The 15423-nt window shown below is 40.0% G+C and overlaps 1 protein-coding gene across 1 annotated transcript in view; it reads left to right on the forward strand.

Moving 5' to 3' along the window:
• Positions 1–15423, forward strand: part of LOC128640089 (TBC1 domain family member 12) — a 483074-nt gene that overhangs the window by 238419 nt on the left and 229232 nt on the right. The window contains exon 3 of the mRNA XM_053692423.1: positions 10000–10056. Within this exon, the coding sequence (XP_053548398.1) occupies positions 10000–10056 (57 nt within the window). The remainder of the gene's footprint in view (positions 1–9999; positions 10057–15423) is intronic.

Genomic DNA, 15423 nt, shown 5'->3' on the forward strand with positions numbered 1-15423 from the left:
TATCAGCTTTTGGGGGGGGGGGGGGGTAAGGTGAAGTTCTCCTCTATCCTTCAGTATTAAAATGATGCCTCCAACTAGGGCCCCTTTTTCTGAATCCCGTGTCAATATGTAGTAGAGTAGGGATCAACGTCAAACAAATGCTCTGTTAGACCCTTTGGCTGGTAGGATTCTTTTGTGTGGTAGTTGGAATCCTAGTAATCTCAGGAGTATGGGTGATAGGACCAATGTCCCAATGGTAAAAACATGGAAGAAAGAAAAAAAATCACGTAGCGTAATTTTGTGACAAATTTCTTACCAATTTATTAGGAACAATAGTAATTGCACTTACACAGTTTAACCTCAATCCGTGATGAGGTAAGCTTTCTTTTTTGCATATAAAATATAGTATGTAATATTCGATAATCCCCACAGTTATTTCTGGTCAACCGAGGCTGTAACAGTAGTCTCTGTTAGTTGTCTCTAATGAGTCCACAGTTGGTGAGCCGTGGGGCATATAAAAACAAGTCAAAGAACATGGAAAATGCATAAAAAAGTGATTATCACAAATAATTATAGTCACTGTATATTAGATAGAAATAAAACGGCTGCCAGTATGCAAAACTCCCTGTTGGCCCACTCAAGCGGTCCTTACGCGTTTCGAAGTTATAAAGAACTTTATCAGAGGAATTTTATATATATATATATATATATATATATATATATATATATATATATATATATATATATATATATATATATATATATATATATATACACACACTTTTTAACTAAAGGAGCACTATAGCATATCCCTTTTTTTAAAGAGACCATAAACATGATGTGCTCCAGTATCCAATGGGTAAATACCCTGTGCCTGGCATTAATAGAGTTGCATCTCTCCCCTTCACACAGATTGTACTTCCTAAACAACCACTAATAAATTTCAGTCCTGTAGAACAGTTTACTATTAGTGCTATCCTTGCAGATCCTCCCACATAACCTCCTACCCTGGAAGCTGAATGGAAACAGCGGTGCCTAGAGCTGCTGCATTGCACAGAGTAAAATTGACCCTTTTGTTACCATAGAGAGCTGCTGTATATAAATGTGCAGTGCACTCCTATCTGTAAACCAAAGTGTTAATTGTACTCCCTGTGCAATTCAGTAGCTTTAGGCACTGCTGTGTCCATTTAACTTCTGGAGCAGCCCTGTTTTTTATGCCCTTAGCAGGATACTGCTCTGAGTTTGATTTACAGCCCTCCAAAGGCTGCATTGAACGGTCACTAAATTCAATAAAATTGCATAATCAACAGATGCGTAATAACACACGGAAGCACTTTGTTTGAATTTCAAATGGGTTTCAGCGCACAGATATACAAATATGCAGTTGGTTGCATGGTTAGATATTATTGTATGAAATTCACAAAAAATGCTAATAATTATATAAATATAGCACAAGAAGTTCACAAAGAGTTCACAAAACAATGATGTGTTTGGTAGAGGATTTACTTCTTACCGGAAATTACCTCAATCATATGAGGTAATGTATGTTCCCAGCAGAATCAATACTTGGTCTATTCCTTGATCTGTGGTTTATTGGCCCCAGTTGCTCCAATGTGAAGTGGAGAAGTTATTTTATCTGGAGATCTTCGTCTGTCCCACTCTGTGGTCTTTTTCCGCCACTCGATTGGTAGAAACTTCCAATTGTCTTAGGGATATGTAGCCTTGGTGTCTCTCAGGAGTATGGTATATATATATATTCTCAATTGACACCAATTCTCACCAGGGTTAGTTCACACTCTTCTCTGTGATGTTGCAGAATCGTGAAGACTATATTTGAAAGATGCCCCAGAAGTAGAACAAAAGAATTGTCTGTACCACTAGTAAAGCAACAAATCTGGCTCTGGTGGTGATATAGGAAGAGCTGCTTCTCTTGGTATGTAAAATAGGCCAAAGCACAAGATGAACACACCTCAAGGGAACCATCGAAGAGGAGTACTTATGAGTCCAATGACTTCATCACGGCTAAGATGTTTTTTTCACTTTTGCCAGTACTTTCCTCCTCCCTGCTCTGTCCGGGTTTATCTCCCCACCTCCTCCTCCGCTTCTCTGCTGCTGTTTTCCTATCAGGCAGCAACTCAATACCACCAGAGAGGGCATACATATCTTTATTTCAACTAATTTAAATAGTAGAGAAATGCGCTGATCAAAGGAGGAAGTCTTTTGACAAATTTCTGTTGAGAGAGGGTAGAAAAACATTGCTAGTGTACTATGTGGTTAACAGTATGTTGGGAAAAATTAATTCTATAAAATTGATGTAGCTTTTTATTATAATTAACCGTCTATTTTGTATTAGTTTCTACATAGCCTATTACAGAGCTTGACAAACCCAGGCACCCTGGATTAGAATCCCAAGGCACCCATGGGTGCTCCCCATTTTCTCTGTTATCTGCCCCCCCCCCCCCCCGCTACACCTAAAATATAGTTTGCTGAGGTTGGATCCGTTCTAGGCCCCACAGCTGTGAAATGTGAATACAACTTTCTCTTGTTAAGTGTAGTCAGTCCACGGGTCATCCATTACTTATGGAATATATCTCTTCCTAACAGGAAGCTGCAAGAGGATCACCCAGCAGAGCTGCTATATAGCTCCTCCCCTCACATGTCATATTCAGTCATTCTCTTGCAGCCTAACTAGATAGGTCGCTGTGAGAGGTCTGTGGTGTTTTTTAACTTAGTTTATTTCTACAATCAAAAGTTTGTTATTTTAAATGGCACCGGAGTGTGCTGTTTATTCTCAGGCAGTATTAGAAGAAGAATCTGCCTGCGTTTTCTATGATCTTAGCAGACGTAACTAAGATCCACTGGCTGTTCTCATCTGAGGAGTGAGGTAACTTCAGAGAAGGGGAATAGCATGCAGGGCCCCCCTGCAAATGAGGTATGTGCAGTAATTATTTTTCTGAGGAATGGAATTGACTGAGAAAATACTGCTGATACCAATGTAAAGTAAGTTCAGCCTTAAATGCAGTGATAGCGACTGGTATTAGGCTGATGAGTGTGTGTACACTGAATGTATTTTTCTAATTAATGGAATTGACTCTGAAAATACTGTTAATACTGAAATAATGTATGAGCCTTAACTGCAGTAAAAGCGACTGGTAGCAGGCTTATTAATAACAATTCATAACTTTTCAAATGTATGTTTAAAAAGTTTACTGGCATGTTAATCGTTTTTTGTGAGGTACTTGGTGATAAAACTTATTGGGGCATGATTTTTACCACATGGCCATCTTTGTTTTCTGCATAGAAACAGTTTTCTGAGCTTCCCCACTGTTGTAATATGAGTGGGAGGGGCCTATTTTAGCGCTTTTTTGCGCAGTAAAAATTCAGTCACAATCTGTCTACTTCATCCTCCATGATCCAGATCGTCTCTAGAGAGCTCAGGGGTCTTCAAAATTCATTTTGAGGGAGGTAATCAGTCACAGCAGACCTGTGACAGTGTGTTTTGACTGTGAGAAAAACGTTAATTACTAAATTGTTAATCCGTTTTTGGGTATTAAGGGGTTAATCATCCATTTGCTGGTGGGTGCAATCCTTTGCTAACTTAATACATTTACTGTGAAAAATTGGTTGCTATAACTATTTTGGTTCATTGTTATTTCAACTGTGACAGCTTTTTGTGCTTCTTAAAGGCACAGTAGCGTTTTTTTTTTATATTGATTGTAAATTTATTTAGAAAAGTATTTCCAAGCTTGCTAGTCTCATTGCTAGTCTGTTTAAACATGTCTGACACAGATGAATCTCTTTGTTCACTATGTTTAAAGGCCAATGTGGAGCCCAATAGAAATTTATGTACTAATTGCATTGATGCTACTTTAAATAAAAGTCAATCTTAACATGTAAAGAAATTATCACCAGACAACGAGGGGGAAGTTATGCCGACTAACTCTCCTCACGTGTCAGTACCTTCGCCTCCCGCTCAGGAGGTGCGTGATTTTTTTTGGCGCCAAGTACATCAGGGAGGCCCTTACAAATCACTTTGCAAGACATGGCTACTGTTATGACAGAAGTATTATCTAAATTGCCAGAATTAGGAGGCAAGCGCGATAGCTCTGGGTTAAGGACAGAGCGCGCGGATGAGGTGAGAGCCATGTCAGATACTGCGTCACAGTTTGCAGAACGTGAAGACGGAGAGCTTCATTCTGTGGGTGACGGATCTGATCCAGGGAGACTGGATTCAGAGATTTCTAATTTTAAATTTAAGCTTGAGAACCTCCGCATATTGCTAGGGGAGGTATTAGCGGCTCTGAATGATTGTAACACGGTTGCAATTCCAGAAAAATTATGTAGGTTGGATAGATACTATGCGGTACCGGTGTGTACTGACGTGTTTCCTATATCTAAAAGGCTTACAGAGATTATTAGCAAGGAGTGGGATAGACCTGGTGTGCCCTTTTCCCCTCCTCCCATATTTAGGAAAATGTTTCCTATAGACGCCACCACACGAGACTTATGGCAGACGGTCCCTAAGGTGGAGGGAGCAGTTTCTACTTTAGCTAAGCGTACCACTATCCCGGTGGAGGATAGTTGTGCCTTTTCAGATCCAATGGATAAGAAATTAGAGGGTTACCTTAAGAAAATGTTTGTTCAACAAGGTTTTATCTTACAGCCCCTTGCATGCATTGCGCCTGTCACTGCTGCGGCGGCATTCTGGTTTGAGTCTCTGGAAGAGGCCATTCGCACAGCTCCATTGGATGAAATTATGAACAAGCTTAAAGCACTTAAGCTAGTTAACGCATTTGTTTCTGATGCCGTCGTACATTTAACCAAACTTACGGCTAAGAACTCCGGATTCGCCATCCAAGCGCGCAGAGCACTATGGCTTAAATCCTGGTCAGCTGACGTGACTTCTAAATCTAAATTGCTTAATATTCCTTTCAAAGGGCAGACCTTATTCGGGCCCGGCTTGAAAGAAATTATAGCTGACATTACGGGAGGTAAGGGCCATGCTCTACCTCAGGACAGGGCCAAATCAAAGGCCAAACAGTCTAATTTTCGTGCCTTTCGTAACTTCAAGGCTGGAGCAGCATCAACTTCCTCCGCTCCAAAACAGGAAGGAGCTGTTGCTCGTTACAGGCAGTGCTGGAAAGTTAACCAGTCCTGGAACAAGGGCAAGCAGGCCAAGAAACCTGCTGCTGCCCCCAAGACAGCATGAAGAGAGGGCCCCCTATCCGGAAACGGATCTAGTGGGGGGCAGACTTTCTCTCTTCGCCCAGGCTTGGGCAAGAGATGTCCAGGATCCCTGGGCGTTGGAGATCATATCTCAGGGATATCTCCTGGACTTCAAAACTTCTCCTCCACGAGGGAGATTTCATCTTTCAAGGTTATCAGCAAACCAAATAAAGAAAGAGGCGTTTCTACGCTGTGTACAAGACCTTTTACTAATGGGGGTGATCCACCCAGTTCCGCGGACGGAACACGGGCAGGGATTCTATTCAAATCTATTTGTGGTTCCCAAGAAAGAGGGAACCTTCAGACCAATCTTGGACTTAAAAATCCTAAACAAATTTCTAAGAGTTCCATCATTCAAAATGGAAACTATTCGAACCATCCTTCCCATGATCCAAGAGGGTCAGTACATGACCACAGTGGATTTAAAGGATGCCTACCTTCACATACCGATTCACAAGGATCATTATCGGTACCTAAGATTTGCTTTCCTAGACAGGCATTACCAGTTTGTAGCTCTTCCCTTCGGATTAGCTACGGCTCCAAGAATCTTTACAAAAGTTCTGGGCTCACTTCTGGCGGTACTAAGACCGCGAGGCATAGCGGTGACTCCGTACCTAGACGACATTTTGATACAAGCGTCAAGTTTTCAAACTGCCAAGTCTCATACAGAGATAGTTCTGGCATTTCTGAGGTTGCATGGGTGGAAGGTGAACGTGGAAAAGAGTTCTCTATTACCACTTACAAGAGTTCCCTTTCTAGGGACTCTTATAGATTCTGTAGAGATGAAAATTTACCTGACAGAGGCCAGGTTATCAAAACTTCTAAATGCTTGCCGTGTCCTTCATTCCATTCCACACCTGTCAGTAGCTCAGTGCATGGAAGTAATCGGTTTAATGGTAGCGGCAATGGACATAGTACCATTTGCGCGCCTGCATCTCAGACCGCTGCAATTGTGCATGCTAAGTCAGTGGAACGGGGATTACTCAGATTTGTCCCCCCTACTAAGTTTGGATCAAGAGACCAGAGATTCTCTTCTATGGTGGCTCTCTCGGCCACATCTGTCCAAGGGGATGACCTTTCGCAGGCCAGATTGGACGATTGTAACAACAGACGCCAGCCTTCTAGGCTGGGGCGCAGTCTGGAACTCCCCGAAAGCTCAGGGATTATGGACTCAGGAGGAGAAACTCCTCCCAATAAATATTCTGGAATTAAGAGCAATATTCAATGCTCTCCTAGCTTGGCCTCAGTTAGCAACTCTGAGGTTCATCAGATTTCAGTTGGACAACATCACGACTGTGGCTTACATCAACCATCAAGGGGGAACCAGAAGTTCCCTAGCGATGTTGGAAGTCTCAAAGATAATTCGCTGGGCAGAGTCTCACTCTTGCCACCTGTCAGCGATTTACATCCCAGGCGTAGAGAACTGGGAGGCGGATTTTCTAAGTTGCCAGACTTTTCATCCGGGGGAGTGGGAACTTCATCCGGAGGTCTTTGCTCAACTGATTCTTGGTTGGGGCAAACCAGATCTGGATCTCATGGCGTCTCGCCAGAACGCAAAGCTTGCTTGTTACGGGTCCAGGTCCAGGGACCCGGGAGCGGTGCTGATAGATGCTCTGACAGCCCCTTGGGTCTTCAACATGGCTTATGTGTTTTCACCATTCCCGATGCTTCCTCGTTTGATTGCCAAGATCAAACAGGAGAGAGCTTCGGTGATTCTGATAGCGCCTGCGTGGCCACGCAGGACCTGGTATGCAGACCTAGTGGACATGTCGTCCTCTCCACCGTGGTCTCTGCCTCTGAGACAGGACCTTCTAATTCAGGGTCCTTTCAAACATCCAAATCTAATTTCTCTGAGGCTGACTGCATGGAGATTGAACGCTTGATTCTATCAAAGCGTGGCTTCTCTGAGTCGGTTATTGATACCTTAATACAGGCTAGGAAGCCTGTTACCAGAAAAATTTACCATAAGATATGGCGTAAATATTTATATTGGTGCGAATCCAAGAGTTACTCATGGAGTAAGGTTAGGATTCCTAGGATATTGTCCTTTCTACAAGAGGGTTTAGAAAAGGGCTTATCTGCTAGTTCGTTAAAGGGACAGATTTCTGCTCTGTGTATTCTTCTACACAAACGTCTGGCTGAAGTTCCAGACGTTCAGGCTTTTTGTCAGGCTTTAACTAGGATTAAGCCTGTGTTTAAGACTGTTGCTCCGCCGTGGAGCTTAAACTTAGTTCTTAATGTTCTTCAAGGCGTTCCATTTGAACCCCTTCATTCCATTGATATCAAGCTGTTATCCTGGAAGGTTTTGTTTTTGACGGCTATTTCCTCGGCTCGAAGAGTCTCTGAGTTATCTGCCTTACATTGTGATTCTCCTTATCTGATTTTTCATTCAGACAAGGTAGTTCTGCGTACTAAACCTGGGTTCTTACCTAAGGTAGTTACTAACAGGAATATCAATCAAGAGATTGTTGTTCCATCACTGTGTCCTAATCCTTCTTCAAAGAAGGAACGACTTTTGCATAATTTGGACGTAGTCCGTGCCCTGAAGTTCTATTTGCAGGCAACTAAAGATTTTTGTCAAACTTCTTCCCTGTTTGTCGTTTACTCTGGACAGAGAAGAGGTCAAAAGGCTTCGGCTACCTCTCTCTCTTTTTGGCTTCGTAGCATAATACGTTTAGACTATGAGACTGCTGGACAGCAGCCTCCTGAAAGGATTACAGCTCATTCTACTAGAGCTGTGGCTTCCACCTGGGCCTTTAAAAATGAGGCCTCTGTTGAACAGATTTGCAAGGCTGCGACTTGGTCTTCGCTTCACACCTTTTCAAAATTTTACAAATTTGACACTTTTGCTTCTTCGGAGGCTATTTTTGGGAGAAAGGTACTTCAGGCAGTTGTTCCTTCTGTTTAATGTTCCTGCCTTGTCCCTCCCTTCATCCGTGTACTTTAGCTTTGGTATTGGTATTCCATAAGTAATGGATGACCCGTGGACTGACTACACTTAACAAGAGAAAACATAATTTATGCTTACCTGATAAATTTATTTCTCTTGTAGTGTAGTCAGTCCACGGCCCACCCTGTCTTTAAGGCAGACCTACATTTTAATTAAACTCCAGTCACCACTGCACCCTATGGTTTCTCCTTTCTCGTCTGCTTTGGTCGAATGACTGAATATGACATGTGAGGGGAGGAGCTATATAGCAGCTCTGCTGGGTGATCCTCTTGCAGCTTCCTGTTAGGAAGAGATATATTCCATAAGTAATGGATGACCCGTGGACTGACTACACTACAAGAGAAATAAATTTATCAGGTAAGCATAAATTATGTTTTTTATTGTGTTAGTCTATAATATATAATAATTTGTGTGTATGTATAAACTATTTGATACATATATATTTCTTGTTTTATATTATGATAAATATTAGATGGATGGATCCAAATATAGAGAGATTGCTATAGGTATGTTATATTTTAAACACATTTGTCAAGCCCTGGCCTATCATTCCCATTAAATCCTAGATTGTTTAGGCATGTGTTTTAATAGATAATAAGCTCCCTTTCTTGATACCAGGTCACCCCAAATCCAACGTCTCCCCACCCTCCATTCTGTAGATTGTAATCTCTTTGCATAAGGACCCTCCTGTTCCTCTTTTGTTTAATCTGGTTTGTGTATCTTTTTTTTATTCACACGTTTACATTAAAATATGTGGTGCAACTACATAGTACAAAAAAAATATTCATAAAAGAACTGAGAATGACTAATGAATTTATGCCTTTAGGATGACTTATTTAATCATAGATCTGGTGTCTAGCTACTAAACATACACCTGTCATTAATCACTAATAAATTGCACTGTGGTTCCTAACCCTATGAGAACCTACTAGTCTGATTGGTTTCTAATACTGATACAGTTAACATATAAAAAGGTTTTGATTTAAAACATACATATTAATGGTCTATGACAAATATATAAGCGATTAAAGGGACAGTCTACACATTAGTAATCTTAAAGCTTTACCTTGGATTAAACAGCAAATAGCCTCCTGCACCCTTTCTATATCATGCCGCAGAAACCATTTAAAAAGTTATTTTAAATTGAATAGTGTTTCTGGCCAGTTTGAAATGGTTCCCAAGCCCAGCCCACTGATGACCTCACGATCTGGGCTGCATCTACACACTCTGCTGAAAACGTTGACAGCCTGTTGAATACAACTAGTGAGCCTTTTGTGATTGGATGCTATATGCAGCCCAGATCATGATGTCATCAGTGGGCTGAGCTTGGCAGCTATTTTAAAGTGGCCAGAAACACCATTTATTTTAAAATAACTTTTTTTTTTACTGCTCCTGCTGCATGATATGAAAAGGGTACAGGAGGCTATTTGCAAATTAATCTAAGGTAAGCCTTTAAGATGACTAAGGTGTAGACTGTCCCTTTAACAATCAAGCAAATTAGATAATAGAAGAAAATTGGATTGTTTTTTTTTAACTTGTATGATCTATCTAAATCCATGAATGATTTTTTTTTTTTTTTTTTTAATTTCATATCCATGTAAATAAGTCTTAAATATATCAGTTATTTAAGAACACCATTTGCCAAATAATTATTTTGATTTCTAAATTAGAAAACTGCAAAAATTCAGGAAAATTTTAAACTGATTAATGAAAACATTAAGGAATGTCTCTATCTTTGTTTAATATGTAATATATAATGCACACACATAATTTTTATTCAGCAAATGCGTCAGTTGTTCATTTGTGCTTTATCACTAAGGCTTGAATTCTGTTTTTCTCATTAGGATGACAGTTCTGGCAGTCTATCTTCAGTCTCGACGCCAAATCTATTAAACACAGGGGTATGGAATTTATTTTTTTCTTTCCTAGTCGCAGAAATCCATGCATGGGTCATCTTTGCAATCATGCAATAATAATTGTGTATGGAATATTCACTTAAGCATGATTTTATATCCTTTTACATGGCCATATTTAAAACCATTATGTTTAATTAAAATTTTATTTTGTGTTTCAGACAACGCATACAATTTAAAAAAAAAATCTGATTTACTTCCATTATCAAACTTGCTTCACTCCCATGGTAATTGCTTGTTAAATAGATACTTAGATAGGTGTCTAAATCAGTGCTTGACAAATCTGTTTAAAAATTAGAAGCCAGTAAGAATATTTGGGAGCCAGGCATATTTTTAGGAGCCAGACAGTTGGATTTGTATATAGATATATGGAGAATAACCCAAAAAGTTAGGAGCCAGGGGTAAAATGATAGGAGCCAGTGGCTCCCAGGCTCCTGGGTTTATTGAGCCCTGGTCTAAATAACTACATGGAAGGAAAGGGTGCTGCTATCTAGTGCTCTTGCAAATGGATAACATTCTTGCAAAACTGCTGCCATATAGTGCTACTGACCTGTGCACGCTCCTGAGCTTACCTTCCCTGCTTTTCAACAATAATACCAAGACAAAGAAAATTTGATAATAGAAGTAAATAATAAAGTTGTTTAAAATTGCATGCTCTATCTAGATTATGTAAGAAAAATGTTAAGTTGCATGTCTCTTAACACTTCTCCATTTTCCTTATGCATTTGTTTGTAATGTTTTAGTCTATATTTGAGCATACGTTGTTTGCTTATAGACAATGTACTCCAAACATTTCTGACATCCATATGAAAATGCATCAGTTAAACGTTTAAAGGAACAGGATACCCAAAGATTGAAGCTGTAAAAAGCTGACTAGAAAATATCACCTGAACATCTCGTAAAAAAGGTAGATATTTTACATCAAAATTTCTTCAGCTCACACTAGTAAGTACTCTATGAACAGGTATTCTTCAGCTACTGTCATCTCATTTCCCTGTAAACTTAGTTAAACTGAGGAGGGAAATAACATGACTGTGCCTGCACATGCTAGATGTAGGCTCCCTTGCAAGTCCTGGGACTAGCATTCTGATTGGCTGCTTAAAGTACTTTTACAACGGGATGTGGCTACTGAGGACATTTTGATGTAAAATATCTTCTTTTTTACATAGGGATGGTCAGGTGATATTTTCTAGTTGGCTTTTTACAGCTATGCTTCGTCATTTTCAAGTGCTTCAACATTTGGGTATCATGTCCCTTTAACATTTAAAAAAGAAAAGTGCAATGTTTTTAAGTTATAATTAATACCATTGTCAGTTTTGATTCCTGTTAATCCTCAATGGGTAATGTGCACTTCCTGCTAATGCTCATTGGCTGAAAAGTACTTCCTGCTAATGCTCATTGGCTGAAAAGTACTTCCTGCTAATGCTCATTTGCTGAAAAGTACTTCCTGCTAATGCTCATTGGCTGAAAAGTACTTCCTGCTAATGCTCATTGGTGTTTAGTAGGAAGTACCTATAAGCAGTGAGGGTTAGTAGGAAGTGCACAATAGTAGTGTATTCAAAATTAAAGGAGAACGCTGGGTAAAATTTAAACCAGGATAAATGCATTTCAGTTTTGAATAGAAGCATTTTGGAAATATACTTTTGTATCGGCAGATATGCTTCTAGTTAAAGGAACATGTAACCCAAAAATGTTCTTTCATGATTCAGATAGAGCATACAATGCTAAGCAACTTTCCAATTTACTTCTATTATCTAATTTTCTTTGTTCCTTTGGTATCCTTTGTTGAAAAGAATACCTCAGGAGCAGGGAGCTATCTGCTGATTGGTGGCTGCGCATATAAACCTTATCATTGGCTTACCAATGTGCTCAGCTAGCTCTCAATAGTGCATTTCTGCTTCTTAAAGGATACCAAGACAATGAAGCAACATTGATCATAGAAATAAATTTTAAAGTTGTTTTAAATTGTATGCTCTATGAAATAACATTTTTGGGTTTTAAGTCCATTTTAAAGATATCAATAGTTTAGTGGCATTCTTAAATATGCTGCAATTCCCTGTGCACACACCCATGCTCGCATCCCAGAAACTAATCTGTACTATGTCAGCAACTACTTAATTTGCATCATACAAGCACCAATGACTCTGAGCTCTTGTGATGTTTGAGCGTTGGTGCACGGGTTGTATGATAGTGAAACTTTTACTAGAAGCATTTTTGTTAATAGATATATACTGCAAACGTGCTTCGTATGCACATTTCTTTTTTGACCATCATGCCCTTTTTATAGTTTTTAGCTTTGTTTCATCAGGCAAAAATATAATCCTGTTTAAATGCTACTCTTTATTTTATAAAAAAAAAAAATAAGTATTGTCTTTTTTTAACTACATCCAGTCATAATTACATTTTATGTCTATAGGATAGGGGCGCCCTAGATAATTTGATGAATATATTTAATAGATATATTAAGAGTGGAATAAAAAAGTTAGCACTCGATAGGCTATGTGATGTATATGATGATATATATAGTGTATACCAAAAAGACACAATGTGAGAAATTATTATCACATAATATATTATTGATCAGATATTAAAACAAATAAACATAAAAAACTATAATAGAAAGTCTTTGGATGGTGGAATGAGGAGATATTAGGCAGCAATCTGTAGAGGACCCGGCCTGGATCCAAGAGGGTAATCTATAAACGAGAGAAGAGACAGATGCGCCACATGGCCCAATATTGTTTGATCCACAAAGGTTAAACGATCAGGTTGTGTTAAATTAGACTCACAATCTTAGGAGCACTCCAGTTAGTGCAATGGGAGCAGTCTGGGATCTATAACAGTCACCCAGCAGACCGACCTCTTGGGGTAAAGATGGATAATCTGTGGTAGAATACAAGAAGACACAAAGGTGCCTATATGGCCTAGTACAGTCTTATACCAAGGAGCAGTAGTATGTGTGGTAAGATATATACTCACAAGAGGTGATGCATCTCCATTGATGCTATTCAGACAGGAAGGGATCAATACAGTCACCCAACAGACTATGACAAGGCTTCCACAGGAGGCAATCAGCAAAGGTCCAGTGGACCAATAGATCCGAATAATACACAGTAGCAAGTGTTTGAGATAAAAAAGTATTAAACTTTACTAACAAAGGTTAAAATCAAGCGACGCGTTTCTCAGCAGCTAGCTGTTTCATCAGGTTGATGAAACGGCTAGCTGCTGAGAAACGCGTCGCTTGATTTTAACCTTTGTGAGTAAAGTTGGGTGACTGTATTGATCCCTTCCTGTCTGCATAGCATCAATGGAGATGCATCACCTCTTGTGAGTATATATCTTACCACACATACTACTGCTCCTTGGTATAAGACTGTACTAGGCCATATAGGCACCTTTGTGTCTTCTTGTATTCTACCACAGATTATCCATCTTTACCCCAAGAGGTCGGTCTGCTGGGTGACTGTTATAGATTCCAGACTGCTCCCATTGCACTAACTGGAGTGCTCCTAAGATTGTGAGTCTAATTTAACACAACCTGATCTTTTAACCTTTGTGGATCAAACAATATTGGGCCATGTGGCGCATCTGTCTCTTCTCTCGTTTAAAAATTACATTTTACTCTGTTTTATGATTTATTTAATATACTTTGCACCTTCCTTCCCACAAACTACAGTCATTCTCTTTGCCTACGTTAAAAGCAAGGAGGTGGTAAAGTTTAGGTGTCTGAAAGAAATTTCTTCAATCAATAGTATGTTATTTTAAAGCAAGGCAGGTTTGCCCTGATCTTTCTGGGGTCTAGCCGTAGTCCATGTCAGTCTCTTCAGTAGAGAGGTGGTGGCTTCAAGCAATTGGGAACTTGTGGAGTATAATCCCCACTGCGCCTCTGTTTGTTGCTGCCCTATCCTGAATTACTGAGTAAGATTACTCAGTCTTTCTTTTGTTCCACAGGTCCATGTGAGGGAGATGCCTCTCAAACCTAGTGAGCTGCCCTGCTGCCAGGCAGATTTACATTGAGGTAAGTGCTAAAATTAATTTTTCTATGAAGGAAAAAATATTGGCACTTTAACAGTTAGCTCTGCATGGTACATTAGATACATTAATCCTATTATGGGTTAATAGGATAATGTGAGGCAGTTGGTGCAGGCACTGGGGACGAGAGGACTCCTTTTTTATTAAGGTTCAGTTAGTTTTTTGTCTCCGGTGTGTTCCAAATAGGGAAGTTGGCAAAATGGTTGCCTTTTGCCTGGTATTATTCTCAGCGGCTTTACTTTCAAAGAGAGGTTAATGCCGGCCGGAAAGTTCAGTAAGGTACGCTCAGGATGTGCAGGTCTTCTCTAGACGGCAAGGGAGTTTTTTGCACGCTTTTTTTTTCCTAATCACTTCCTGAGTGCCGGAAGGGTGACGTACTTCGTTGCGGCTCTGCATTCTCAGAGGGAGTGGTCGCCTGATACCTGGTGGAAGCAGCTCTGGATTGAGTCCGGATTTTTAACTACTATTGACTCTAGGCAAACCAGCAGGACAGGTAGGCACCTCAACAGAGCTTGCTGAGGTGTAGAGGCTGTCTGGTTTTCAATAGAGCCGTTGCTCTGCTGCTAGAAAATAAAAAGTTACTTTAAAATTTAAAGGGACAGTAACGTTTTTTTTCGTCCATTTGTGGGGTAAAGATGGACCAAGAGGCCGTGCAAAATGTTACTTGTACTTTGTTTTGATGCTAATGTGGAACCACCAATCCCTTTTTGTTCCTCATGTATTGAGAGAACACTACATTACAGGGAAAGACTTTTTGATACTTATCTAAGGTGGAGGTTGTTCAGGTGTCTCCTGTTCAAGACCTGCTGCAATTTCTCCTCAAGTGTCCCAAACCTTATCGTCCACACATGCAGTGCCCTGTGTTTCCTCTTACATTCTGGTTGGAGTTACTTTGCAAGATATTGCTACCCACATATCCTCTGCAGGGTCGGCTCCAGAACGAATGAAATGGGGGGGCATTTTTTTTTTCACGAGGGGGCACGCATTTAAAAAGCATGTATGAGAGTCAAAATAAGAGCAGACCTACTTTGGCAGTCCAGTGGTTACATTTATCAGATCTCTGGCTGTGCAGGAGTTAGATTTGTTTATATTTCTGGAAGTGCAGCGGTTACATGTGTCATATCTCAAGGAGTGTAGGGGTTACATTTATAAGATGTCTCGCAGTGCCGCAGCAGTTACATTTACCAGATTTATGGCAGTGCAGGGGTTACATTTGTCATATCTCAGGAATGTCTCCCACATATGACACCGCCAGTGGATACTGTTTGCATGTGTAGCTCTACCAATGACCCTACTAATGATCAAATAAGCTTTTATGTGACA

The sequence above is a fragment of the Bombina bombina genome, chromosome 9 (genome assembly GCF_027579735.1).
Source record: "Bombina bombina isolate aBomBom1 chromosome 9, aBomBom1.pri, whole genome shotgun sequence".
Lineage (NCBI taxonomy): Eukaryota > Metazoa > Chordata > Amphibia > Anura > Bombinatoridae > Bombina > Bombina bombina.